This window comes from Euleptes europaea, chromosome 14 (assembly GCF_029931775.1).
Source record: "Euleptes europaea isolate rEulEur1 chromosome 14, rEulEur1.hap1, whole genome shotgun sequence".
NCBI classification, from domain to species: Eukaryota; Metazoa; Chordata; class Lepidosauria; order Squamata; family Sphaerodactylidae; genus Euleptes; species Euleptes europaea.
Window position 1 is genome coordinate 7523383 of NC_079325.1, and position 25406 is coordinate 7548788.

At 46.3% G+C, this 25406-nt stretch overlaps 1 protein-coding gene across 1 annotated transcript in view; it reads left to right on the forward strand.

Annotated features, from left to right (window-relative positions):
- The first annotated feature begins 247 nt into the window (after positions 1 to 247).
- Positions 248 to 25406, forward strand: part of UBASH3B (ubiquitin associated and SH3 domain containing B) — a 70535-nt gene continuing 45376 nt past the window's right edge. The window contains exon 1 of the mRNA XM_056860660.1: positions 248 to 381. Within this exon, the coding sequence (XP_056716638.1) occupies positions 254 to 381 (128 nt within the window). The 5' untranslated portion in view covers positions 248 to 253. The remainder of the gene's footprint in view (positions 382 to 25406) is intronic.

Consider the following 25406-nt stretch of genomic DNA (forward strand, 5'->3'; position numbering starts at 1 on the left):
CGAGGCGGCGCGGATGGCTGCGGCGCGGGGCCCATGTGCGGCCGAGGGAGCAGCGGAGGGCTCCGGCCAACAGCGGAGGAGGGCAGCCGGGCAGCGGGAGGAGTGAGCGGGGCGGGCGGGCGGGCTCGCCGGAGCCACCTGGCCGCCCGGGAGCCGGCCTCTCCCTCCGTCCCTCCTGCCCTCCCGGCCTCGGCCTCTCCTCTCCCCGCCCGGGCCCTGGCCGGATGACCGCGCCGCCCAGCCGCCGCGCGCCATGGCTGCCAAGGAGGACCTGTACGGCAAAGTCACCCCGCGGAGGAACCGGCAGCCGCGGGCCGGCACCGTCAAGCACGGCTCCTCGCTGGACGTCCTCCTCTCCATGGGGTTCCCCAAAGCCAGAGCGTGAGTCGGGGCGGGAGCGGGGCTGAGTCCTCCTTTTCCCCCCTGGGAGAGGAGGAGGAGGAGGAGGAGGAGGATGCAAAAGCAGGAGCCTGAAAAAGCAAATCGGGTCTGCGTTCCTCCTCGCGCAATTGTTAGCATCGTTTATTATCAGCGGGGGGGTTGCGTTTCTTTCTCTCCGGCTGCAGGGTGGGGGGTGGGGGGTCCCGGCTTTGGAGAAGGTCGCTGACATCTTGCTGATGCGGCTTCCGTGAATGTGGAGCTCACCCCCACCCCCCTCCTTCCAAAGGATGCTCTCGTCATCCTGGCTTTCGAGCGCATCGCCTTTGCTACCCGAAGCTGCGGCGGCGGCAGAGGGGCGAAGATGGATCGCGCTGCAGTGCCTCGCTGGCCTGGCTTGTCTATTGCACGCTTAAGAAGGGGGAAGCAGGATCGGAGGAGCAGGCCTATGATATGAGGTGCTGGGGAACACAGGCAGGATGGTGCTGCAGTTGTCTTGCTTGTGGGCTTCCTAGAGACACCTGGTTGGCCGCTGTGTGAACAGGCTGCTGGACTTGATGGACCTTGGTCTGATCCAGCAGGGCCTTTCTTATGTTCTTAAAGCAGCCCGCACATCCTGGGGCCGATTTGGGGGCCTCCCCAAAGCCCCAAAAATCTCACAGAAGCTGGATGGGGAGGGAGCAATTGCATCAAGCCGCCGCCTGCTGCTGCCTTCACTTTATCTTCTCTTTTCTTTTTTGATGCCCTGCTTTGCTCTTAGGTCCCTGCTCCTTAGCCCTCATGCCACCCATTCCCGGGAGCTGTGGAACGTCCTAAGGCCTCCCGGCTGAATATGTTCCTCTCTAGGCTGTGTGGTGAGGCTTGGCTCACGGGTAGAGTAGACTGCTTTGTTCCTTTGCCAAGGCTGCAGGTTCAAAGCTGAGCATCTCCAGGGAGAAGCCTGGCGGTGACTTCCAAAGGTTACATTTTAAACCGGGCCTGAGGTTCTGTGCCCTGTTGTTGGACCTCCAGAGGAACTGGTTGGCCCTTGTGTGAGACAGGATGCTGGACTAGATGGGCTGGTCTGATCTAGCAGGGCTCTTCTTATGTTCTTACAACACTCATTCCTTCTGTGGTGACGGCATTCTCTGGAACAACTGCCCACATATAACCATTTCAAGTGGTAGACCCAAAGTCAGATCGCATCATTTTTCCCTTGGTAGTTTAAAGGGGGGGGGGCAGCAGGCCAAGAAATACAGGTTGAAAACTTGAAAGCAGTTCTAGGCAACTGAACATGCAGGAACTGTTTCATAAAGAGTCAGACCAGTATTTCCCACATTGTCACATGAACATATGAAGCTGCCTTCTACTGAATAGACCCTTGGTCCCTCAAAGTCAATATTGCCTACTCAGACCGGCAGCGGCTCTCCAGGGTCTCAGGCAGAGGTCTTTCACATCACCTACTTGCCTTGCACCTTTAACTGGAGATGCCGGAGATTGAACCTGGGACCTTCTGCATGCCAAGCAGATGCTCTGCCACTGAGCCACAGCCCCTCCCTCAGTTCACACCAGCTCCAAGGCAAAAAGTGTGGGGTGTTGTTTCCGAACAGTTGGTGAGTAAATGACTCAAACTGGATCATTCAGAAATGCAAATTTTTGCAGTCTAAGAGTCTGTGCTTTCCCTTAACCAATATGTGTAGGTCTATTATGTTTCAAATTCTTTTGAAGCCCATATTAGAAAGTAATTTAATTCTTTCCCCTTTCCTTCCTTCCTACCGACATTAAGATAATCATAGGTAAGAGAACCTCTCTCTATTATATCTGACAGGCAGTTACGTGATCTGCGATGCCAATTAAACCGGGAAGCAGCCAAGAGGTGGTTAGAGCAGCTTAGTTTTTCTCTTTGTAGTTGATCTGTCGGGACTCTGTAACAACAAAATACTTCTTCGACAGCATCATTTCTCAGAACAACATATTGTGTGGGGTCATTTTTAAAGCTCCAGTGGATTCAGGAGCCTTTGAATTCCGAGACTTCCATAAGAACGTAAGAAAGGCCATGCTGGATAAGACCAAGGTCCATCAAGTCCAGCAGTCTGTTCATAAAGTGGCCAACCAGGGGCCTCTAGGAAGCCCACAAACAAGACGACTGCAGCCACATTATCCTGCCGGTGTTCCACAGCACCTGATATAATAGGCTTGCTCCTGTGATCTTGGAGAGAATAGGCATGCATCGTGACTAGTATTCATTTTGACTAGTAGCCATGGATAGCCCTCTCCTCCATAAAGATGTCCACTCCCCTCTTAAAGCCTTCCAAGTTGGCAGCCATCACCACATCCTGGGGCAGGGAGTTCCACAGTTTAACGCATTATATTTTTTATAAGTTAGCCACATAGAAGAATAAGACACTCTAAATATCTGTTTCAGAGGGTAGCCACGTTGGTCTGCTGTAGAACAGTTAGATTCAAGTCTGGTAGCTCCTTAGAGACCAAAAAGATTTTTGGGGTATAAGTTTTTGAGAGTCAAAGTTCTAAATTTCTGGGGGCTTTCTGGCGAAACTGTCACCTTCCCACCCAGCGATGTCAATAAAGCTGTGTTGCTTGGGTTCGCTCAGGCTTCGATGTGAAGTAGGACAATGGAAAATTACATTTCTTTATGTGTGTCAATTATCTAGAGCCGCATTTAGATGAGATCTGCTGCTGAAATGCAGCACTTGCAAATTGAGTGGCTGAGAAAGGAGTGACTGGGCCCACAGCGCGAATGGAAATTCACTAGCTTGGACATGCTCGCTGCAAAGAACTTTCCCAGATAGATTTCAATTCGGCTAATTCAGCTCATACACAACCACTTGTGTTTTCTGCATGGGAAGGACATCTATGCAAGGTCAATTAGCAAAGCTGAAATAAACTGGGAGACCTGTGGCTCGGTGGTACAGCAACTGTTTGGCATGCAGAAGGTCCCAGGTTCAATCCTTGGCATCTCTAGTTAAAAGTATCAGAGAATAGGTGACATGAAGGACCTCAGCCTGAGACTCTGGAGAGCCACTGCCAGTTTGAGTAGACAATAATGACCTCAATGGACCAAGGGTCTGATTCAGTATAAGGCAGTTTAAGTAGGAGCTGTGGCTCCGTGGAAGGGTTTCCGCTTTGCAGGCAGAAGGTCCCAGGTTCAATCCTCAGCATCTCCAGTTAAAGGATCAGGCAATAGGTGAAGCAAAAGACCTCAGCCTGAGACCCTGGAGAGCTACTGCCAATCTGAGTAGACAAAACTGACCTTGATGGACCAAGGGCCTGATTCAGTGTAAGGCAGCTTCATGTGTTCAAAATGGATTCTGAAATGTGACCTGCTGGCCTTCCAGCAATTCCAGCAAGTCACATTGTGGAGCAAGGCGGTTAGTGCGTCGGTGACGCTCTGTAAAACTAAAGAGGGAGATATTTATAAATAAGAGCTGGAGGCACCTTTTGCCAGGAAGAAACATCAAAGAGATCTGGCAGGTACTCAAAATACCCCAGGTTAGGAAAGGCTGGTTTTTACCAAGACATTGCCCAGATATGTAATAGATTTTAATTTACTACAATCATAACCACTGGTGTTTTTATGTTTCTGCATGGGTGCATCTATATGTGTGTTGTATAGTGGTTAGAGTGTCAGACTAGGATCTGAGAAGGCCCAGATTCAAATCCCCACTCTGCCATGGAAGCTCACTGGGTGACCTTGGGCCAGTCACACACTCTCAGCCTAACCTACCTCACAGGGTTGTTATAAGGGTGAAATGGAAGACAGAAGAGTGATATAAGCCGCAATGAGTCCCCATTGGGGAGAATGGCAGGGTATAAATGGGGAGGGGCTGTAGCTCAGTGGCAGAGCATCTGCTTGGCATGCAGAAGGCCCCAGGTTCAATCCCAGAAATTTCTAGTTAAAGGGACTAGGCAAGTAGGTGGTGTAAAAGACCTCTCTGCCTGAGACCCTGGAGACCCTCTGCCAGTCTGAGTAGACGATACTGACTTCGATGGACCAAGGGTCTGATTCAGTATCAGGCACCTTCATGTGTTCATGAAGCTGCCTTAAATTAACAGTACAATCCTAAACAGAGTTACACTCTTGAAATCAATGTGCTGAGAACAATGTAATTCTGCTTTTCTGTGCAAAGCTTGTCTATGCAGTTAGGAACTGGGGGTTATCACGTTTGTTCTGTGGTAATCTCTTTCTACACGGCTAAGAATGCTATTAGTCACTTTAGTCCAAAGCAAAATCCAAAAACATACTTTTTTATCAAGACCAACCAAAGTAGCACACATGCAAAGCATCCATATGCAAACTTTCACCTTTTCTACTACTCTTTCTGTGCAATCCTGAAAGAGGGGTGGAGCTGCTTAGGAGCTGGCATGACCCCAGCACCAACATCCATGCCACCTGCGCCATCCAAAGTGGCACGGATGCTGGCGCAGGGCAACTTAAGTTGGCTCCAGGGAGCGACGCTGAATGCACCAAGATAATTGCTTACAAACTTTGAAAGCTGTGAATTCAGACAATCCGATACACAGATTGGCAATTGACTATTGTTATAATGTTGTGTGCATCAGGTTTGTGAATTCCCAGCTTTCATGTATTTTAAATAAGTGTCTGGCCCTTGTCATTGCAGAGATATGCCTTTCCCCTTATATCTCCACAAAGAAAGGAGCTAGATACTTTTTTAAAAACGAAAGCCAGGAATTCAGAGAACCTGATACAGATTGTTATGCCATTATAACAATATTCAATTGCCAGTAAGCTCAGGAGAGTGGAATACCAACACAAGGCAGGAAAGATGGCTGCTGTGTGGGTGGGATTAGGAAAATCAAAACTTCCCCACTCACATGGCAGCCACCCAGGCTTTCCTGCAACATTTCCCAAACCTTCACAGCAAGGCAGGTTTGGGAAAGACCAAAGCCAGGAGAAACCCAGGAAGTGTTTGAATGCACCACAATGCTGCGGGGAAGCAGAAAAAACCTCATTTCCCAATAGCACTGAACCTGGAGCCCATAACCCATGTGGGAACATGTCCTGGTAAATTGATACTCAGAGGGATTTGTGGGTCTTGCATTGATTCTGGCTTTGAGCCAACAATCTTGAAGGTTACTGCAGAGATTCTGATAATGATGAACTTCGAAATTCTCCAAACTGTCTCTAATTCCTCATTCACTCAGAAAGGCCCCACCACTGTGTTTAATTATGGCAAATATGTCTTTGCACAGATATTCACCACTTCCCATTTCTTTTCCACTCCAGCAAAAGTACTGCAGGAACTCAGTTATGAAGCTGGTTCGTTTTTATTTTCTGTTTTGTTCTGTTTTAAACAACCAAGAAGCTGTAAATGCGTGGGTACCTTGAGAGCCGAATAGGCTGGCATGGTGTAGTGGTTAAGAGCAGTGGTTTGGAGTAGTGGACTCTGATCTGGAGAACCGGGTATGATTCCCCACTCATCCACATGAGCGGTGGAGGCTAATCTGGTGAACCAGCTTGGTTTCCCTACTCCTACACATGAAGCCAGCTGGGTGACCTTGGGCTAGTCACAGTTCTATTAAGAGCTCTCTCAGCCCCACCTACCTCACTGGGTGTCTGTTGTGGGAGGGGAAGGGAAGGTGATTGTAAGCTGGTTTGATTCTGCCTTAAGTAGTAAAGAAAGTTGGCATATCTTCTTCTTCTGTTTGGTCACTGCCCGGGAACAAATCCTCGGTCTCACAACCTGCCTAGATATACGAACATATGAAGCTGCCTCATACTGAGACTACAAGTCAAACCATTTCCCCAAATATTGGAAGTGCCAGGTTGTACCTGTAGTGGGCTTTTGCAGTGCTAGTCTAGCTGTGAACTAGTCTATGCCATTTTTGAGAAAATGCCCTGTTAACACCCTCAACAACACTGAAATAGGCCTATATGAATGAAGGGGTTCATTTGGGGTGTCCTTCGGGAGTCTACCATGGGCTCCCATATTCTACATTAGAGTTACCAGCACAGCTTCAGTAACTGCCATATTTTGAGGGCAGTGCCTGGGGAGGGTGAAGTTTGGGGAGGATGTGATGTCACTTCTGGGTGATGCTCTAGGAATTACCCCTAATCTCTATAGTAAAGACCATAGAGACTTACAGAAATTCCCAGAGCATTATTATGGAGGCCATTTTTCAGCCATCCCCCCCCCCGCTCAATTTCTCAAGGATGGGGGATTGGGGCCAAGGGTGGGGGCTTACTTGCTGTGGGTGAACAAATGGAAAGCCTGTTCCCCATACTCTCTGGCACCATGAGGACTAGTGTTTTTAATTTGCTTCCAAATGTGCAAATGGTGTGAAGGAAACTTCCCTTCAGGGCGGGTGTCAGAAGTGAGCGTGGTGGGGTGCCTACAGAGGCAGCCCACAGCTCAGCAGATACACTTGAATTATCCATTCCTAACAGGAAATAGATTCCACCCAAAACCTGTGCACCATGTGCCTCTGGGATGTGTTTCCATTTCCTGGTGAAAGAAGCACTTAGGGCAGGGGTGGGGAACCTTTTTTCTGCCAAGGGCCATTTGGATATTTATAACCTCATTCACGGGCCATACAGAATTATCAACTTAAAAATTAGCCTGCTATATTTGGTCATTTAGCCAAGAGGCACGACCGGAGACAGCTCTGAGTGTCTGCCACGCAGAGCAACTCGCTTTTGAGCTCTGCTGTCCCCAGCTGAGCCTGAGAGATTCAGGCAGGGCAGCAAACACAAACTCATATCCACCTTGAACAGAGCCGATTCCTGTCCGTGGGAGGGGGCGGATCGCCAGTCTTAAATCCTTCTGAGCTAGAGGTCTGCCAGGACCCATGAAGGGCCACATCAAATGATTTTGCGGGCCTTATACGGCCCCCGGGCCTGACGTTCCCCACCCCTGACTTAGGGGAACACCATCGAGCACATCTCTTTCGTGTGAAAGTTGTGCTCCACGCCCATGCAACTCTGCCCCCAGGAAATGGATGGTCACGATGCTGCATAGGCCTTTGGGATGATGGGAGGGAGGCCAGGCAGAGGTTGCCGCACATACATACACTGTGCAACCTCTCTCCGGCCAGGAAATAGGACAGTCTCTCAGAGCCCTCTGTGATGTTGTCGGGACCTGTAGGACTCCCTCATTTCCTAGTTGGGGAGATGCTAAAAGGAGCGGAGAGGTGATTCTGGATGCCCTCAGCCTTGCCTTATTGACCCCAGAGAGAGCGTTTGTGTGTGTTATGGGGGAAGGGAGATTAATGAAACCAAGGTAGTGGGATGCCAAACTAGCAAAACCTTGACGGTTATCTGTATTGCAAAAACTGCACACAAGCCTCAATTGCAGCTGGTGGTTCTTGGCCTTGGAAACGGTGGGGGGTGATAAGAAAATGCCGAGAATGTTTGGAGAGAAAGGACAAGGCGAGCAGCTGGGACGGACCAAACATGCCTTTGTCAGGTGTTCTCCTAGGAGACTGTGGCGATATTGCGGGGAGGAACGGCTAGCCTCCTGAAGCAGACAAAGTGGTCTTGTTCAGCCAGAGCCTCTGGAGGCTTCTGAAAACAAACAGCAGAACTTAAACGTCAGGATTAAGAAAAGCCGGGCTGGGGCTGAGAATGGCTCTTTGGACCATTAATTATTTAAAGACATCTTTGCTCTCCTAAGTAGCTCGTAATAAATATTTGAGGACCTGCTCTCATTTATTTATTTTTCACTTGCCACGCTGCTTTGCTGCCTTGTTTACTTGGCCAGGAATCTGACTTCTGGAGTTGCTGTGGAATTGGGCCCTTTGGTTTCATTTTGTTTGTTTGATTGTTTGGACCGCCCCTTGGCTTTCCTGTTGTTTAACTATTTCTCTTGCAACAGGGGATGACTCTCATCACTGATTTTACACTTAGAAACGAGGTTATCCAAGATAAAGTAAAAGAATCGGACCTTGAAACTCCACAAGAGAGATTGGGCTTGCAGTCTTCTGGGTTGTGCAAAGCTGGCGTAGTCTGAAGCGTGCCCTCAAGTCATAACTGACTCATGGTGCCCCCATGAAGTTCTATCTCGTGGGGGTGCAAGAGATGACCAGAGGCGGTCTGCCATTGCCTTCCTGTGCATAACAGCCACAGTGTTCGTTGGTGGTCTCCCATCCAAGTACTGACTCTTCTTAGCTTCTGAGTTCTGACAAGATCAGGCTAGTCTAGGGCTCCTACTAGTGTAGTCTAGCGACCAGGTACCTCAATGAGTTTCTTTGCTAATATGACCCTTCCCAAATTCTAAAGTCAGTTGGAGAGGCTTGGTTCAGTTTTCCACCACCACGCTCAGTGGGCAGCCTTCTTGGTAGTGACACCAAGATTTTGGGATTTACTTTCCAGTGATGCAAGTTTGGCCCCACCTGCTTTCTTTGTGAAGGCAAGTGAAGACCATCCTGCTTCCTCAGGCTTTTGGTTATTTTAACTGTGGTTTGTTTTATTCTGCCCACTGCTCTAGAAAATTTCATCTGAAGATTCTTCTTCCTTTCTATCCTTGGTTGCCATGATGGCTTTTAATTGATTTTGTTGTCTTTGTGTTTTTTTATATGATGTATTTTAAACTTTTGCAAGGGAAGTCACTCGGAGTGTTTTATGGGGGCATAAAATGGTTTAAAATTAAAAGCTGCAATGAGGCGCGCACTTCCTTGGAAATCAGCATGGAATGCTTAATTCTGAGTAAATGTGTCAGAACTGAGTTATAAGCCTTCCATCCTCTGCCCGCATACAAAGGAGTAAATCCCATTGAGCTCTGTGGGTCTTACTTGTGAGTAAGCACACTTAGGCTCATGCTGTGCCCTGTAGAGCTAGGAAGCAGGAAGACCTGGATTTAAATGCAGCTTCTGCCGTGACCTCTCTAGGTGAACTCCATTGTGTCTCAGCCTCCTGTCTGCAAAATGGGGATAATTGCTCTGATCTACTTTACAGGGAAAGTGTATGGAAGTGCTTTGGATTGCTTAAATGCTGATTAATGACTGCTATTACTTTTTACTAGGAAGCACTTTTCTACTTAGCTCATTGAGAATTGCTTTCAAGTAATCATGTTCAGGACATGTAAAAAGAGTTCTGAATGTCCTCCTCTCTCCTTCCTGCCCTGTCTCTAGCAGGGCTCTTCCTGGGTACCTTCTAATGTGTGCAGCTTCCATCCTTCTGTCTGGCAGTGGTATCTACTTAGATGCTCCAGGCATTAGTATGAAAGCAAAGACTGGACAAGGAGCAGCCTCTCCTTCCTCCACTTGTTGATTGCAAAGAGGATGTGGGCAGAATGGAGCGGGTGCAGAGGAGAGCCACGAGGATGATCAGGGGCCTGGAGACCAAGCAGTACAAGGAAAGGCTGAGGGAGTTGGGAATGTTTAGTCTGGAGAAGAGGAGGTTGAAGGGGGATATGACTGCTCTCTTTATGTATTTGAAGGGCTGTCACTTAGAGGAGGGAAGGGAGCTGTTCCTGTTGGCAGCAGAGGTCAGGACTCGCAATAATGGGTTTAAATTGAGGGCGGAAAGGTACCGGCTGGGTATTAGGAAAAACATTTTTTTACAGTAAGAGTCGACAGTGGAATCAACTACCTAGGGAGGTGGTGAGCTTCCCCTCTTTAAGCAGCGGCTGGACAAGCACTTGTCAGGGATGCTCTAGGCTGATCCTGCATTGGGCAGGGGGTTGGACTTGATGGCCTGTATGGCCCCTTCCAACTCTATGATTCTATGATTCCTTGAATTCCCATCTGAAGCTTTTGGGAGAGGAAGGGAAAGACAGGTGGACAGGCACTTTGCAATGACGTTTCAAAGTCACAAAATGTCATTTCTGTATCCTGATAGGAGTTCCCGATCTCTCTGCCCACCCCACACAGATTCAGGAATCAGGGCTGGGCTAAGCTAAGAATACCTGTGGGACCTTCACAGTCCAAATGTTTACTGCTCAAGACTGGTCTAGCTCAGATCTGCTGGCTGCTGTAGTCTGTTCAGGGCACGTTCCCCATTTTCTCTTTCCCAACAGTATTACAGTGTTAGGCTGTGAGAATGGGGCCAGTGAGAAGCTGCAGGGGTGCCATTCTGTCAAACCTGCTGCCCTCACGAAGTCTCCAAGCTAGTTGGTATCTCACTTTTCATTAAGCATCTTGAAAACAAGCTTTATAATTTCATGATGGGGGGGGGAATGGTGGATAATTTAGACTCTTTTAGTTACTGACCAAATATTGCATATTTCCCTGTGTTTAGGCCCAACCTAGTTGTGATTAGGATGCCTTGCTTAAAAAACAAAAAACAAATTAGCAGCCCAGTTTAACCCTTTCCTCCCATGCCTTTTCACTGATGTAAATCGCACTCATACTGAAACTGCAATTAGCTCCACCAGGAAGGAGCGGGAACACATGAAGCTGCCTTATGCTGAATCAGACCCTTGGTCCATCAAAGACAGTATTGTCTACTCAGACTGGCAGCAGCTTTCCAGGGTCTCAGGCAGAGGTCTTTCACATCACCTATTTGCCTAGTCTCTTTAACTGGAGATGCCAGGGATTGAACCTGGGACCTTCTGCATGCCAAGCAGATGCTTCACCACTGAGCCACAGCCCCTCCCCTAAACAAGAAGCTGCTTTATACTGAATCAGAAAGTCAGTATTGTCTATTCAGACCGGCAGCGGCTATCCAGGGTCTCAGGCAGAGGTCTTTCACATCACCTACTTGCCTAATGTCTCTAATTGGAGATGCCGGGGATTGAACCTAGGACCTTCTGCATGCCAAGCAGAGGCCCTAGAAACTGAGCCACAGCCCTTCCCCTAAATGCCAGCAAGGGAAATGGCATCTAGAGGAACTGCCCCTCCAACCCAAGTTGCCCTACTGATGTTCTCTGCCCCCCTTTCTCCTAGACACCCAATTAATTAATAATCTATAGAAAAAACAGTGTAGCACACAAAACAATTTTGCAGATGTGGGTGTTTGACAGCTCAAACCAGGCACTGTGGCTTGGGAAAGAATGGGAATCATTAACTGGTCTTGTTTGTCTGCATGCAGTTCTGAGTTCCTGGTGTTCTGGCTGCCAAGCAGCGGTGCATTTCTAGGTTGAGAGGTATCCCAAAAGGGAAGTAGTGAAGGTGAGAGAACCAGCTGGTAAAATCAGACAAGGAGTTTGCAGTTGTGATAGCAGCTGGGTAGGGAAGAAAACCCTGGCAAGGTTATGCAAATCCTGAAGTGCTGCTCCCACAGCAGTCCACAATTAGAGTCTGCAACTCCAGATTGCAAAACTCCTAGAAATGTAGGGGTAGCATCTGTGGAGGGTGGGTTTTGAGGAGGAGGGACCTCAGCAAGGTATAATGCCACGGAGTCTACCCTTCAAAGCAGCCATTTCCTCCAGGGGAACTGATTTCTGTAGCCTGGAGATTATTTCTGTAATTTTTGGAGATCTCCAGGCTCCACCTGGAGGTTGGCAACCCTCATCCACATACAGATTTGTGCTTGATAGGAAAGTTTAATTTTCTCTTGAAATGTGCTTTGCAGCAAGGATCAGAGGCCCTTATTTATTGCCGAGTGCATGATTATCTGGCCCTTTGCTGGACCAAGGGTCTGATTCAGTATAAGGCAGCATCATGTGTTCAAAACCCTACTCTGCCATGGGAATTTCTTAGGTGACTTTGGGCCACTCACATGCTTTCAGCCTAACCCGCCTCACAGGATCATTGTGAGGATAAAATGGAGGAGAGATGTAAGCTGTGTTGGGTCTCCATCAGAGAGAAAGACTGGGTATAAATGAAGTGAATAAATTAAAATGAGCGCAGCCCAGCGCCTCTGTGCAGACAGAGTTGTGCCACTTTCTTTTGATAAGCGCTGGGTTTTCCTTGGCAAACCTGTTGCCAAGCGAAAATGTGCTTGGGAGGAGGAAGAGGGTGCCCCGATCAAAGGGCAGGCAGAAATTTGTTCTCCTTTTCAGTCGTGAGCTGCCTCCCAGGGTGTCATCTGGCCTTGGCTTGCAACGGCCTGGATGTTGGAAGGAAGAAAGACTTGCGGCTGCTGCGGGGGGAAAGCTCTGGTCGGCTTACATGACAAGGCAGCTTCCTGTTTGAGCTGACATTTTTCCCCCACTGACCTTCTAGTGTCACATAGAATGACACTCCCAAGAACCAGGCCAGATGTCTCTCCCTCCGAGAGAACTAAAGAAGGCTTCCTAGTTTCTGGCAGAGAGGGGAATCTCTTTGGCTAGTCGCTAGTACCAGAGGGGCATCATTTATAATAGATGAGACGGGGTATTGCGTTACAGTTTCCCAAAAGAGCACTGGAATACATTTTTTATTTCAACCAACAAAACTGGGCAGGGGCCATGGCTCAATGATAGAGCATCTGCTTGGCATGCAGAAGGTCCCAGGTTCAATCCCCAGCATCTCCAGTTAAAGGTACGAGGCAAGTAGATGATGTGAAAGGAAAAGGGTTTGATGCTAGGGCAGGGTTGCCAACCTCCAGGTAGCTAGAAATAAACAAAACACCTCTGTAATACCTAAGGGTTTGGAAATTGGCACAGAACCAAGAATGTATAACGATGTGCAAACATGTATTAAGTGCTACAATGATACAACTATATACAAACGGAGTTGTATTCTATTCTGATATATACAAAACAATGTCCTGTATAATATATGTGAGTCCTTTAGACTTTGACCATAAGGTTCCACCTATGTTCCATTCGATGTTATCAAGGAGAAACAAAAAGAAAGGCCCAGTGTTGGTACCAAAACGAAGTAGATGGGGATACGGCCGTTTCGAATTCTTCGACAGTCCCATTTCCAATCTTAGATTCCAATTCTGTAGTTCTCTGCTACACTTTGTATCCCTGATGGGAACTAGTCAACTCTTCTGTTGCAATATGCTGTAAAAATAACTTTATTATAAGTTGTATCTCTCGGGGGAATTTGTCAATTGTCCTGATATTGGAATTTCTTATTGGATAAAAAATATATATGAGAGCTACAGAATTGGAATCTAAGATTGGAAGTGGGACTGTTGAAGAATTCGAAATGGCCATATCCCCTTCTACTTTGTTTTGGTACCAACATTGGGTCTTTCTTTTCTCCTTGATAACATTGAATGGAACATAGGTGGAACCTTATGGTCAAAGTCTAAAGGACTCACATATATTATACAGGACTTTGTTTTGTATATATCAGAATAGAATATAACTCCGTTTGTATATAGTTGTATCATTGTAGCACTTAATACATGTTTGCACACTGTTATACATTCTTGGTTCTGTGCTAACCTCCAGGTAGCAGCTGGAGATCTCCTGCTATAACAACTAATCTCCAGCTGATAGAGATCAGTTCCCCTGGAAAAAATGACCGCTTTGGCAATTTGTGGCATTGAAGTCCTTCCCCTCCCCAAACCCCACCTTCCTCGGGCTGCACCCCAAAAACCTCCCACCAGTGGTGAAGAGGGACCTAGCAACCCTATGCTAGGGGCCCAGACTCCTCACAGCTCTGCCTCTTCACCCTTTGCTCTCCTGTAAACTCAGGTGTGAAGACTGGGAACGCCTGAGGCCAAAACTCTGGCAGATTAAGAGAGCTTTGCAAGAAGCCAGGTGCCATGCAGATCAGAATGTAGTTAGCACCAAACCACCAAGCCATCAAGGTGACTGGCATTCTTAATCTTGACCCTGACAGTATGGAGGCAGGAACAGATGACGGTCGAACACACTAATTCAGAAAGATACCAACACATGGAGACACTGGCAGGGATGGGGGAGGCATACCGAAATCCCCCGAGGTGGAAGTGATATGATGTTGTGTAGTGTCGTGGGCAGGTTCTGGTTTTGCAAATGCAATTTGCCTTGCGACAGTGTAGGGCGATACTAGCACGGCCTCTTCACCACAGACTGCAGGGGCGAAGGAGTACATCCAAGAATGTCTTGCAATATTAGAGGTTTCGAAACCACTGGCTGTGCATGCAACAAACCCACCTGTGGGGCACAGGATACTATCGCTATTTTTTTATCATTAAGATGTTTATACCCTGCCTTTCCTTGTGGTTCAAGGTAGCTTACAGTAATAGTTAAAAAAACATTTTCGGTTTCAACCAAAAGTAACATAGCAAACCCCAGATCTCCCCACCCCTCCACCTGCCGATTCAAACTCCCTCAAAAGTAGGGTTGCCAGGTCCCTCTTCACTACTGGTGGGAGGTTTTTAGGGCGGAGCCTGAGGAGGGTGGGGTTTGGAGAGGGGAGGAACTTCAATGCCAAAGAGTCCAATTGCCAAAGCGGCCATTTTCTCCAGGTTAACTGATCTCTTATCGGCTGGAGATCAGTTGTAATAGCAGGAGATCTCCAGCTAGTACCTGGAGGTTGGCAACCTTAGCTCTGGTCAATGCCAGACAGGCCACCCTAAGTGGTGGGATAGCCATAGGGTTACCAACCTCCAGGTGGTGGCTGGAGATCTCCCGCTATTACAATTGAGCTCCAGGCGATAGAAATCAGTTCCCCGGGGGGAAATGGCCGCTTTGGCAATTGGACTCTATGGCATTGAATTCCCTCCCCTCTCCAAACCCCGCCTTCCTCAGACTCCACCCCCCCCCAAATCCCTAGGTGTTTCCCAACCCACGGCTGGCAACCCTAGATAGCCAACAGAAGGCGGCCTGATGACCATAGTTGGTGCGTAGGGATGCATTTTCTGCCCTGCTCCTTGGTGCTTGAATATTCTCCCTCTTGATCTCAACTTCTGCTCTCCCACTCTGGGGCAACTTCTAAAGTCCATCTGCAGTGTTTAGTGGAAGTCCTGATTCTTGCTTTGCTTCCATCAGGCCGGCAACTGGGCCTGTTATGTAAAAATCACTGCCCCCACCCCCATAACAAATCCAACCACTGGCCTTTAAAAGGAGGAAGAACACCCTGAAGTTGTTGTTAGTTTTATTTTGTGTGTTAATAAAGGGAAAGTTGTGCGTTGAGGTGGAAACCTTCATGAGAGTTAGAGGCTAGAAATCTCTGACCTGTTTCATTGCAGATGTATCCCTTTTCCCTTGCCATCTCCACAATGAAAGGGGCTAGATACTTTAAAAAAAAATAAAGTTGGGAATTCAGAGAACCTGAAACACAGTGTTATGACAATATTACAAAATTCAATTGCCATTTTTTAAAGTGAAAAAGCCAAAGTTTAGAATAATTGGGACCGTATAGGAATAATTGGCTGTTCCTTTGCAGTGTTTTGTTCTTAATCTGAATTACAGACTGCAGGAGGCGGCTGCTTTGTGAAGTAATAGAAATGGCCTGACTTTTTCTTTCAGTAGTGACAGTAATTAGATGAGGGGTGGGGGGAAGTGACATATTTGGTGAGCTGTTCCCGTTAGAGCCGATAACAGAAATGAACAGCTTCTACTGAATCTTGTGTTTCTAATGCAATCTACTTTCTGTTAAAGGATTTTAAAAAAAAAAAAAAAAAGGTTTGAGTGGCTGTTCTTCTCTGGAAAAATTGGTTGATTAGATTCTAGGCACTCACATTAGTAAGATAAGATTCAGGGAACCATTAAGACAGATGAAGTGGGTCGTCTTTTTTGTAATGAACCTAGAGTCCTTATGACCAGACCTGCACAGCCCATTCCTAGTTTGATGATTTCTCCGTGTTCTTGTTTGTCTCCTTATTGTACATGAATACAACCAAGTCGTTCACAAAACCTTCATGCCGGCCTGGGTCCACATTGGTTTGAGTTGGGCAGCATAATCCTAAAGACGCTTTCCTGGCCGACATTGATTAAAATGGGGCTTACTTCTGAGTAGACCTGCTTAGGCTTTCTTCCTGGGTCACCTGGCTTTTCAAGAAGATTTTTAGTGCTTGCCAGCCATTTCTTGATTTGATTTCATGCTGACTCCCCCACCTGCCCCCCGCAGGCAGGTTTTTAACTGTATTTGCACTTTTTGAAAAAATGAAACACTTTTTACTGCTTTGGGACTCAGCTCTGAGTGGTGCTTTGGCCACAGAGGAGGATAAAGAAATGCTAAATTAATTTATGATCATGGTAAGCAGTGTGGTGTAGCGGTTAAGAGCGGTGGACTCTAATCTGGAAAACCAGGGCCGGTACTTGGATGGGAGGCCACCAAGGAAGATTCTGCAGAGGACAGCAATGGCAAACCACCTCTGCTTCTCACTTGCTTTGAAAGCCCCTTGCTGAGGTCGCCATAAGTCAGTCAAAACCTGATGGCACATATATACGTAGCACAGACGAGGGCCACTACTGTGATGGTGACTTTAAGAGGGGAGTGGACATGTTCATGGAGGAGAGGGGTATTCATGGCTACTAGTAAAAATGGATACTAGTCATGATGCACAACTATTCTCTCCAGGATCAGAGGAGCATGCTTATTATATTAGGTGCTGTGGAACACAGGCAGGGCGGTGCTGCTGCAGTCATCTTGTTTGTGGCTTCCTAGAGGCACCTGGTTGGCCTCTGTGTGAACAGACTGCTGAACTTGGTGGGCCTTAGGGGACCGTAAGGGTCTTGGCCTGGCACTTAGGATATCCAGTGGGACATCTTCCAGGAACGTAGATTCCGTCACCCCTAGGCTTTTGCCTCCTTGCCAAAGGAGTTTCTCTCATTGGCTTTCCCGATCTGGCTGTAATGAAGTGGAAAGGCGAATGCATGTGAGATCATTACTGAAAAAAATAAAGCAACAAATAATCAGAATTCGGGCAGAATTTCATAAAGAACAGGATGCAGGGGAGATGCCAAAGCAGTCCCTTGTTCTGTGAAACAAAAAAAGGAGCGGAAACAGAATTAAAGAGTCCACCAGCGATCCAAATTTAGCCTCCTTCACAATGGTTGTGAGTAGACCAACGGAAACTGTGATCATGCCTCTGTTGTTCTGTCAGGATAGATTTGAAAAAGAAAATTCATATGAAGGTCACTCTCTAAGGTCTGTTGTTGCTGACTTTGGTGTGTTTTTTTTTCTTTTAAAAAAATTATATATAGTTAATGCACAGTTCATTTTTCCCGATCTTCACAAACTGCTCATTGCCACAGGCTGTTTTTTCTTAGACTAATGAATTTTTTATTTTAGACATTTCTACTTCAGTTCAGTGTGCTGTGGAAGATAGGCATTAAAAAAACAAACTAAGCTGTCCTTCTGCCCTCAGCTAGCGATAGCGATGCCTTTCTGTGTATCTTGTTTTTAACATAAACGTCGATGGATTAAATAACACTTAGCTGATTGATCATCTGTCATCTGAATTAAATCAATTAGGCAATTGATCAAATGCACATGCCAAAACCATGGTGCAGACACCCTTTTGGGATGCTGAAGAAACGGGAACTGAGATTTTTAATATGCAAAACTACCATTGCAAGAGAAGGAAGGGCTATTTGACATTTTCTTTTCCATTCTATGGTATGGAAAAACAGAAGCAAATGACCTTCAACAAATAAGCAAGCATGGCTTTAACCCGACCCATTGATTAAACTGTGCTCTCCCTGAAGCTTTAGAGGATTGATCTTCCAATTTCAGACAATTAAATATTGCAACTCCCATTCTTAGAACTTCTAAATCACCTTCCTACAATGTGTTACTAAGGCAACATACAGTGTACAAAGTTTTAAATGCACAAATAACAAAATTAACACAGCCACCGCTATCCTCCAGAAATTACAATTTAAACAATCACAAGCATTAATATTAACTGGCATCACAACCAAAAAACAAAGCTTTAAGAGAAAGTACACACACACCCAAAGAAAGAAAGAAACACCTGGGTAACAATGTTCTGTGTAAATGCTTAAAATAAGTGTGGTGTAGTGGTTAAGAACAGTGGTTTGGAGCAGTGGACTCTGATCTGGAGAACAGGGTTTGATTCTCGACTCTCCACTCTCCACATGAGCGGCGGACTGTAATGTGGTGAATTGGGTTGGTTTCCCCACTTCTCCACATGAAGCCTGCTGGGTGACCTTGGGCTAGTCACAGCTCCAGCCAGCATGGTGTAGTGGTTAAGAGCGATGGTTTGGAACGGTGGACTCTGATCTGGTGAACCGGGTATGATTCCCCACTCTGTCACATGAGCAGCAGAGGCTAATCTAGTGAACTGGATATGTTTCCCCAATCCTACACATGAAGCCAGCTGGGTAACCTTGGGCTAGTCACACTCTCTCAGCCCCACCTATCTCACAGGGTGTCTGTTGTGGGGAGGGGAAGACCCTTGGCAGGATCTGCCACAATGAAAGAGTCAGCACAAAAAAGCATTGCTCTATAGTCTCATCTATTTGGGGACCTTGGAGCTGGCCATACCCAGTAGGATGTACTGGAAAAATGTTTGCATAAGATATGTCCCTCTCCCCTCCCTCCATGAACTCTAAAGCAAGTAAAATCTATTTGGGGAAGATAAGAGCGGTTCCTTCTTGCTGCAACCTCCACACCCTCCACAAATGTTCGCTCTGGGAGGGGATTAGTTTCTTGTGTGCCACCCACCAGACACAAAATACGCATCTCCAGAATGAAAAACAAAAATCTGCAGCTCCAAAGGAACAGCCAAAAATACCAGTCCACGCAAAGTGTACAATGTTCGCTGATGTCGAAAGTGATCAGTGACAATGGGAAAATAAAAACAGTCTTCCAAGTTCCTCTTAAACCCTGGGCCTGATAAGCATTTCCTATTTCTCCTCCCGTCAGACTCCACAAGCGTGCTATAGTGGTGTTTGCTACATATGTGAATTATAAGCACATGCAACTGTGCCGTTCTAGATTTTCCTTTTTGAAAGGTCTGGATGAAAAAAAAACATTTGGGGAACTGCCAAGGGAGGTAATTCACAGAAGAGCAAGGTACAAATCCACAGGGTGTAGCAAACTTCGTGCCACATCACAAACGGAACCCAGTCCCCCCAGTTGCAAATATATTGGAGGGGTACCCTGTGGTAACCTAAGGGGGAAGGACAGTCTCTGTCCATGATCTGAGACACTCTGTTCCTTAATTTCATTTTACATCCAAGGCTGAGTTAGCATCTGAAAATAAATTCCAGGCCTGAACTTTTGACTCAGGTTAAATGGGGATAAAGGATGAAAATCATCTAGTGCACTTAGTAATTATTTATTCCCTCTGTGCCTTGACGTTTCTCCTACAGCTCAAAGTGCCATACACACGTTTAACCCATTTTAGCCTCACCACAACCCTGTTTGGTAGGATAGGTTGTGAGAAAGTGATTAGCCCGAGATCATCCAGTGGACTTAACAACTGTTGGGAGTTTTGAATCAAGATCATCTTGGCCTATTTCTAACCATTTCTCTACAATGCCACACTGCCCCTAAACAATTGTCTCTAATTTTAGCTACTTACATTGAACACATGAAGCTGCCTTATACTGAATCAGGCCATCCATCCATCAAGGTCAGTATTTACTCGGACTGGCAGTGGCTTTCCAAGGTCTTGGGCAGAAGTCTTTCACATTACATTACTGCCTGGTCCTTTTTAATTGGAGATGCCAGGGATTAAACCTGGGGCCTTCTGCGAGCAAAGCAGGTGTTCTACCATTGAGCCATGGGCCTCATTCTGAAATTATGGTGATCCCACTATATCAACAGTGTGACACAGCACATTATATGCTCTTTGCAGTGTCGCTTCTGTGAGCTTCATGCTACTGGGGCAGAAAATGATGCCTTTCCCTCTGTGAGCCACCAAGGCCACCTCTGTGAGCCACCAAGGCCATACCAGAGGGCACTGAAGAAAAGCAGCAGGGGGTGTTCTACTCTTCAAGTGGAACTTGTTCTTCTGGCTTTCTCTTCTATGGTGGTGTGGGTGGGAGTGGTCCTTAAGAACAGAAGGATTGCCCTGTTGCTCATACCAAACATCATCTAGTCCAGCATTCTGTCTCCAAAAGTGTTTTTAAAAAGAGGAATGGAGTGGCCAACCACGTGACCCTAGAAAGCTCAAAGTCATGGGAACATGAGATGGTTATAGTTTGTCTCCAGCATCTGAATGTGGAGGTTTTGACTTGACTGAATCTTTATCATGACACTTCCTTTCCTGGCCAGGATTGTCTTTTACACTGAAGTTCACCAGAAAGCTGGTGCCCAATTCTGTGATTGGCCTTTGGGAGTGGAAGTAGACTTGAACAGGCGTTTCTTAGTTTCAGCCAGAAGAGAGCTACAAGGGGTAAAAGGTATACAGTGCCATCCTAAGCAAGCCTACTCAAAATCTCTGGAAGAGTCCAGGCCGATGTGGTGTAGTGGTTAAGAGCAGTGGTTTGGAGCGGTGGAGTCTGATCAGGAGAACCAGGTTTGATTCCCTACTCCTCCACATGAGTGGCGGAGGCTAAGCTGGTGAACTGGATTTGTTTCCCCACAAGTGAATGCTAGAGCTATGGAATTTGGGGGATCTTTCTTTTTCTCATGCCCCCAGTGATCTGCAGGGCTTAATTATACCAATAAATATGTGTAATGCACGTTGTGGGACTTTGTATGTCAGGGAGCATACACGCCTTTATCTCTCAGCCAGGGAGGTTTACCTTCACATCTTGGTTAATCAGAGCTTTGGGCTTCTTTTCCAGCTCATCCTCAGAATGCCTTGCGGCAGATCTCTTCTACTCGTTGCATCTCCCATGCAAATTATTCAGAATTAACATCCTGGCTGTCTTGTCATAAAGTTGGACACTCCAGAGTGTAAGCCAAGGGTTGTGTAAGCAGCGTAGGTGGGGAAAGGAAGTACAGAGGGAATCGAAATGGTAATGTTGCCTCAGAGACGACAAAGTTGATTCATGAAAGGAAATCTCTCCCCAAGTTTGGAGGAAAACAAGCAAACAGAGGCTGAATTATCCCGCCATATTTATGCAGGCCATTCACACAACCACTTTTTGAGCTCAGAACCATCTCCACAGTACCCAGCTTCCTTTCAGTCTTCCACAAGCTAAAATAATCTTGTGAAAAGGCTTCCAAGAAGTACAGGCGTATATCCTGTACTTGACATATCCTGAAGAACACGGGTGTGAAATGAATTACTTGGGCCCTATGTTTAGAACCTGAAAAGTGAACACAGAAAGCTATTAATGTTCTCAGGTGGCCTTTGATAGCTTCAGCACGCTCTGTCTGGATATTTAGTAGAAGAAGCCATTATGGTAATGAGAATGGAAGATAGCTGAAGGGTTGAAATAGAGGTCAAGTTCCAAGTTAAATGTTGTCAGAAGAAGAGCCAGGCTGCATGGGATCAGTGGTCCATCTAGTCTAGCATGCAATATCCCACAGTGGACAAGCAGTGGCCTTGAAAGTCCCACAAGTAGGACCCAGTTTTGGGAGGACAGCTGTGTTGGTCTGCGGTTGCAGAGCTAGATTCAAGTCCTAGCAGGTGCCCCCCCCCCAGCAATTGGTATTCAGAGGTATACTACTTCTAAACATGGAGGTTCCATTTAGCCATCTTGACTAGTAGGCGTTGGTGGACCAATCCTCCATGAATTTGTTGAATCACTTTTGAAGATATCTGACCGAGAAGCCCTCACACAGCTGCCCGATTTGGCGGAGTTTCTAATGGAGTGTAGGCTGAAGGCGTTTTATTGTGTGTGATTAGGTTTTATTAGATTTTATTAGGTGGGGGAATTGGTTTTTTTATTGTTATATGATGGCATAGTTATGTATTGTAATCTACCTAGAACTATGGATAAAGGTGGGATATAAAAGCTTCAATGAATAAATTAAATAAAATTATAACTATCTGTTACAACTTTTAATTTATTGTTTCACAATAACAGCTGATCTATTTATTTATTTGTAACTAGCATAAGTATGAAAGCTTTTGAATCTTCCTTGAGTATTAACAAGTATGGTGGGCTATAAACAATGGCAGGAAATAATTTTTCTGTGTGGTGTTTTGCTAAAGTGAATGCTTTAAAAATACTGAACCCATATTTGACCATAATTAGCCAGATCATTTTGAACTAGAAAATAGCCAAACTTAGCATTTTTCACCTTCAGATTGCAAACGCAGCAGTTACCTTGAAACGCACACTCAATGGCCATTTCAGGCTTTCAATCATGAAGACTGAAAGACTAACAAAAGTCAGTGGATTATTTCCTGCTATTTCGGAACAATGCTTACAGACAGAGTAAGAATTCGAACCCATGTCGTAGTAAATACAAAGCAAATGAAGAAGAAAAGTTGGTTTTTATATGCTGATGTTCTCTACCACTTAAGGCAGAATCAAACCGGTTTACAATCACCTTCCCTTCCCCTCCCCACAACAGACACCCTGTGAGGTAGGTGGGGCTGAGAGAGTTCAGAGAGAGATGTAACTAGCCCAAGGTCACCCAGCTGGCTTCGTGTGTAGGAGTGGGGAAACAAATCCAGTTCACCAGATTAGCCTCCACCGCTCATGTGGAGGAGTGGGGAATCAAACCCCGTTCTCCAGGTCAGAGTCTATCGCTCCAAACCACCGCTCTTAACCACGACACCATGCTGGATCTGGTAGAGATCTGGAGAAAGGGAAGCAGTGCAGTGATAAGAGATGAACCAATTTACTCCAACAAGACAAGAATATATTCTGACCAACAGAGCAGTATAGAAAGGAAGAATCATGGCCATAACCTCTTGATAATGAGTAGCAGCGGTTGCTTGTTTGGGGAGGGAGGAATTATTTGGTGACATTGGTAATTGTCAGCCTGAAGGGAAGGAAGCTATAATTAGCCATTCTGTGCTGTGTGTTTAGTAAAGAGGGAAAATGGTGTTTAAAAGATTGTGCTGCCTTTTTTGTTTAAATTGCCAGAGCAGATGGTGATTGCTTTTGTATAGGTACCTCTTGCTGACCTTCTAGCTCAAACTTGGTTCATAAAAGGTACTGCGTTGATTCTGGTTCATGTGAACTGGGAAGTCACCGTTTGAATACATATGCGGGGTCAGCAGTGGACCGTTATTGTCCAAACAATAATAATACGTAGTATTTATGTAGCACTTTTCACTGTTCTAAGCCCTAAACTTATATCACCCTGGACTTCTGTTTTATTTTGCCACATCAGACTAACACAGCTACCCCTTTGCAGTCATCCCTGCAGCTCTGTAAAGTAGCCCCCGCCCCATTTTCTGGAGGGTTGATGCTGAAAAACAGGCTTACCTAAGGCCACCTAGTGAATATGTAGCTGAGGCAAGACTTGAGTTGGAGACCTCCCAGGTAATACAAGTCCACTGTCTTAGCTGCTATGCCAGCTGCTGATTTATTTTAGGTAATGCAAACGGGTGTCCAAAAAATGTAGCCAAATCCAGATGTTCTGCCATGGCTTGATGCGTTGGCCCATCATATTCTGCCTTCACCCAGGAGAGCAGTATTAGGTTGGTAGCTCTGTATGTTTTCTAGCTTTCTGATAACTACGCACCCTGACATTGGGCTAGTCGCAGTTCTATTAAGAGCTCTCTCAGCCCCATCTACCTCACAAGGGTGTCTGTTGTGAGGAGGGGAAGGGAAGGCGATTGTAAGCCAGTTTGATTCTGCCTAAAGTGGTAGAGAAAGTTGGCATATAAAAACCAACTCCTCTTCTTCAAAAAGACATCAAAAATCAACTTGCCATATGCAACAGAGGTCTTCACCCACTGGTGATTGAGGGGTGTAAAGAAATCTCCCTGGAAAGGGAATTTCATAATTTGGGTGCCATGACAAAGAAGACCCTTTCTCAGATTGCTACCCCTCTAGCCCCAGATGACTTTTACTGTTAGTTCTTTGTTTGCAATGTGTTGTAAGCAGCCATGGGGAAATTGGTAGAGGTGAGGGGGGTAAAAGTATTTTAAAGAAATGAAGAAGAGACTTTAGCCTCCACTGCTTTCTTTGAGGAGGGGCTGTGGCTCAGTGGTAGAGCATCTGCTTTGCATGCAGAAGGTCCTGGGTTCAATCCCTGGCATCTCCAGTTAAAGGGACCAGGCAGGTAGGTGATGTGAAAGACCTCTGCCTGAGACCCTGGAGAGCCCCTGCCCGTCTGAGTAGACAATACCGACTTTGATGGACCGAGGGTCTGATTCAGTATAAAGCAGCATTGTGTTCAAATAAGAGGTTTAAAAAAAACCTAAAAACAAATGACCAACAGTACCGATCTCACAGGGTTATTGTTGGGAGGATAAAACAGAGGAGAGGGAGCGTAGCTCAGTGGTAGAGCATCTGCTTGGCATGCAGAAGGTCCCGGGTTCAATCCCTGGCATCTCCAGTTAAAGGGACCAGGCAGGTAGGTGATGTGAAAGACCTCTGCCTGAGACCCTGGAGAGCCCCTGCCCGTCTGAGTAGACAATACTGACTTTGATGGACCGAGGGTCTGATTCAGTATAAGGCAGCTTCTTGTGTTCATGCGTTCCAAGCTCTGACAGAGCCAAAGATCCAGATGGAAAGCCTACGGAGGCCAGATTGAATGTGCAGGCTTGTACTTGCCTATCCTGTTCTCCATGAACTCTGTGTGTGATTTAAACACACTCCCGACAAACACCATGGATGACAGAGGTGCAACAAACGGAGAAAACTGCTACGATTTACCATGAGAATTGAACAGTGTTGACAAGCTGTGCTAAGTTTTTGGAACACTGCCCTCTTTACAGTTCGTTCAGCTGCGATATCCACACATTCGGGTAAATTATTTAAAAGCAGTTATTTCCAGCTGTGTGTGAGTGGGAGGTGGAGAGGAGCCAACGTTGGGTGTGTGTGTGTATATGGGGGAGAGATATCTTTCTCTATTTTTTAAAAAACAGCGAGTAACTCCTCCCCCTTTACTCATTCTGTCTCCCCCTTTACTCACACATACACAGGCACCATTTGTATCTTACTCAGATACAAGCTCATGAGTCACTTGTGATTTATCCCTTCTGAGCAGATCAAGAACCACATGAGAATTTAAAAGCTTCCTTACTGGTATATACACCTTGTTTCGGGTTTTTGATTTTTTTCCTATCTGTAGAACAAGAGGAAAAAAGGCTTGTTTTCTCTTGAGACTTGGCTTTCTGAGCCATTTCCTCTCAGTATTCTCTAATAGCGACTTGACCGCTCTCTTGACACTGAATTTTTGAAACGTCTTCCCGATCATATTTTCCTCGTTAATTTGTGCGCAGAGGAACTCCTGAGTATCTGCCATGGCACCTCTTTGTGTCACAA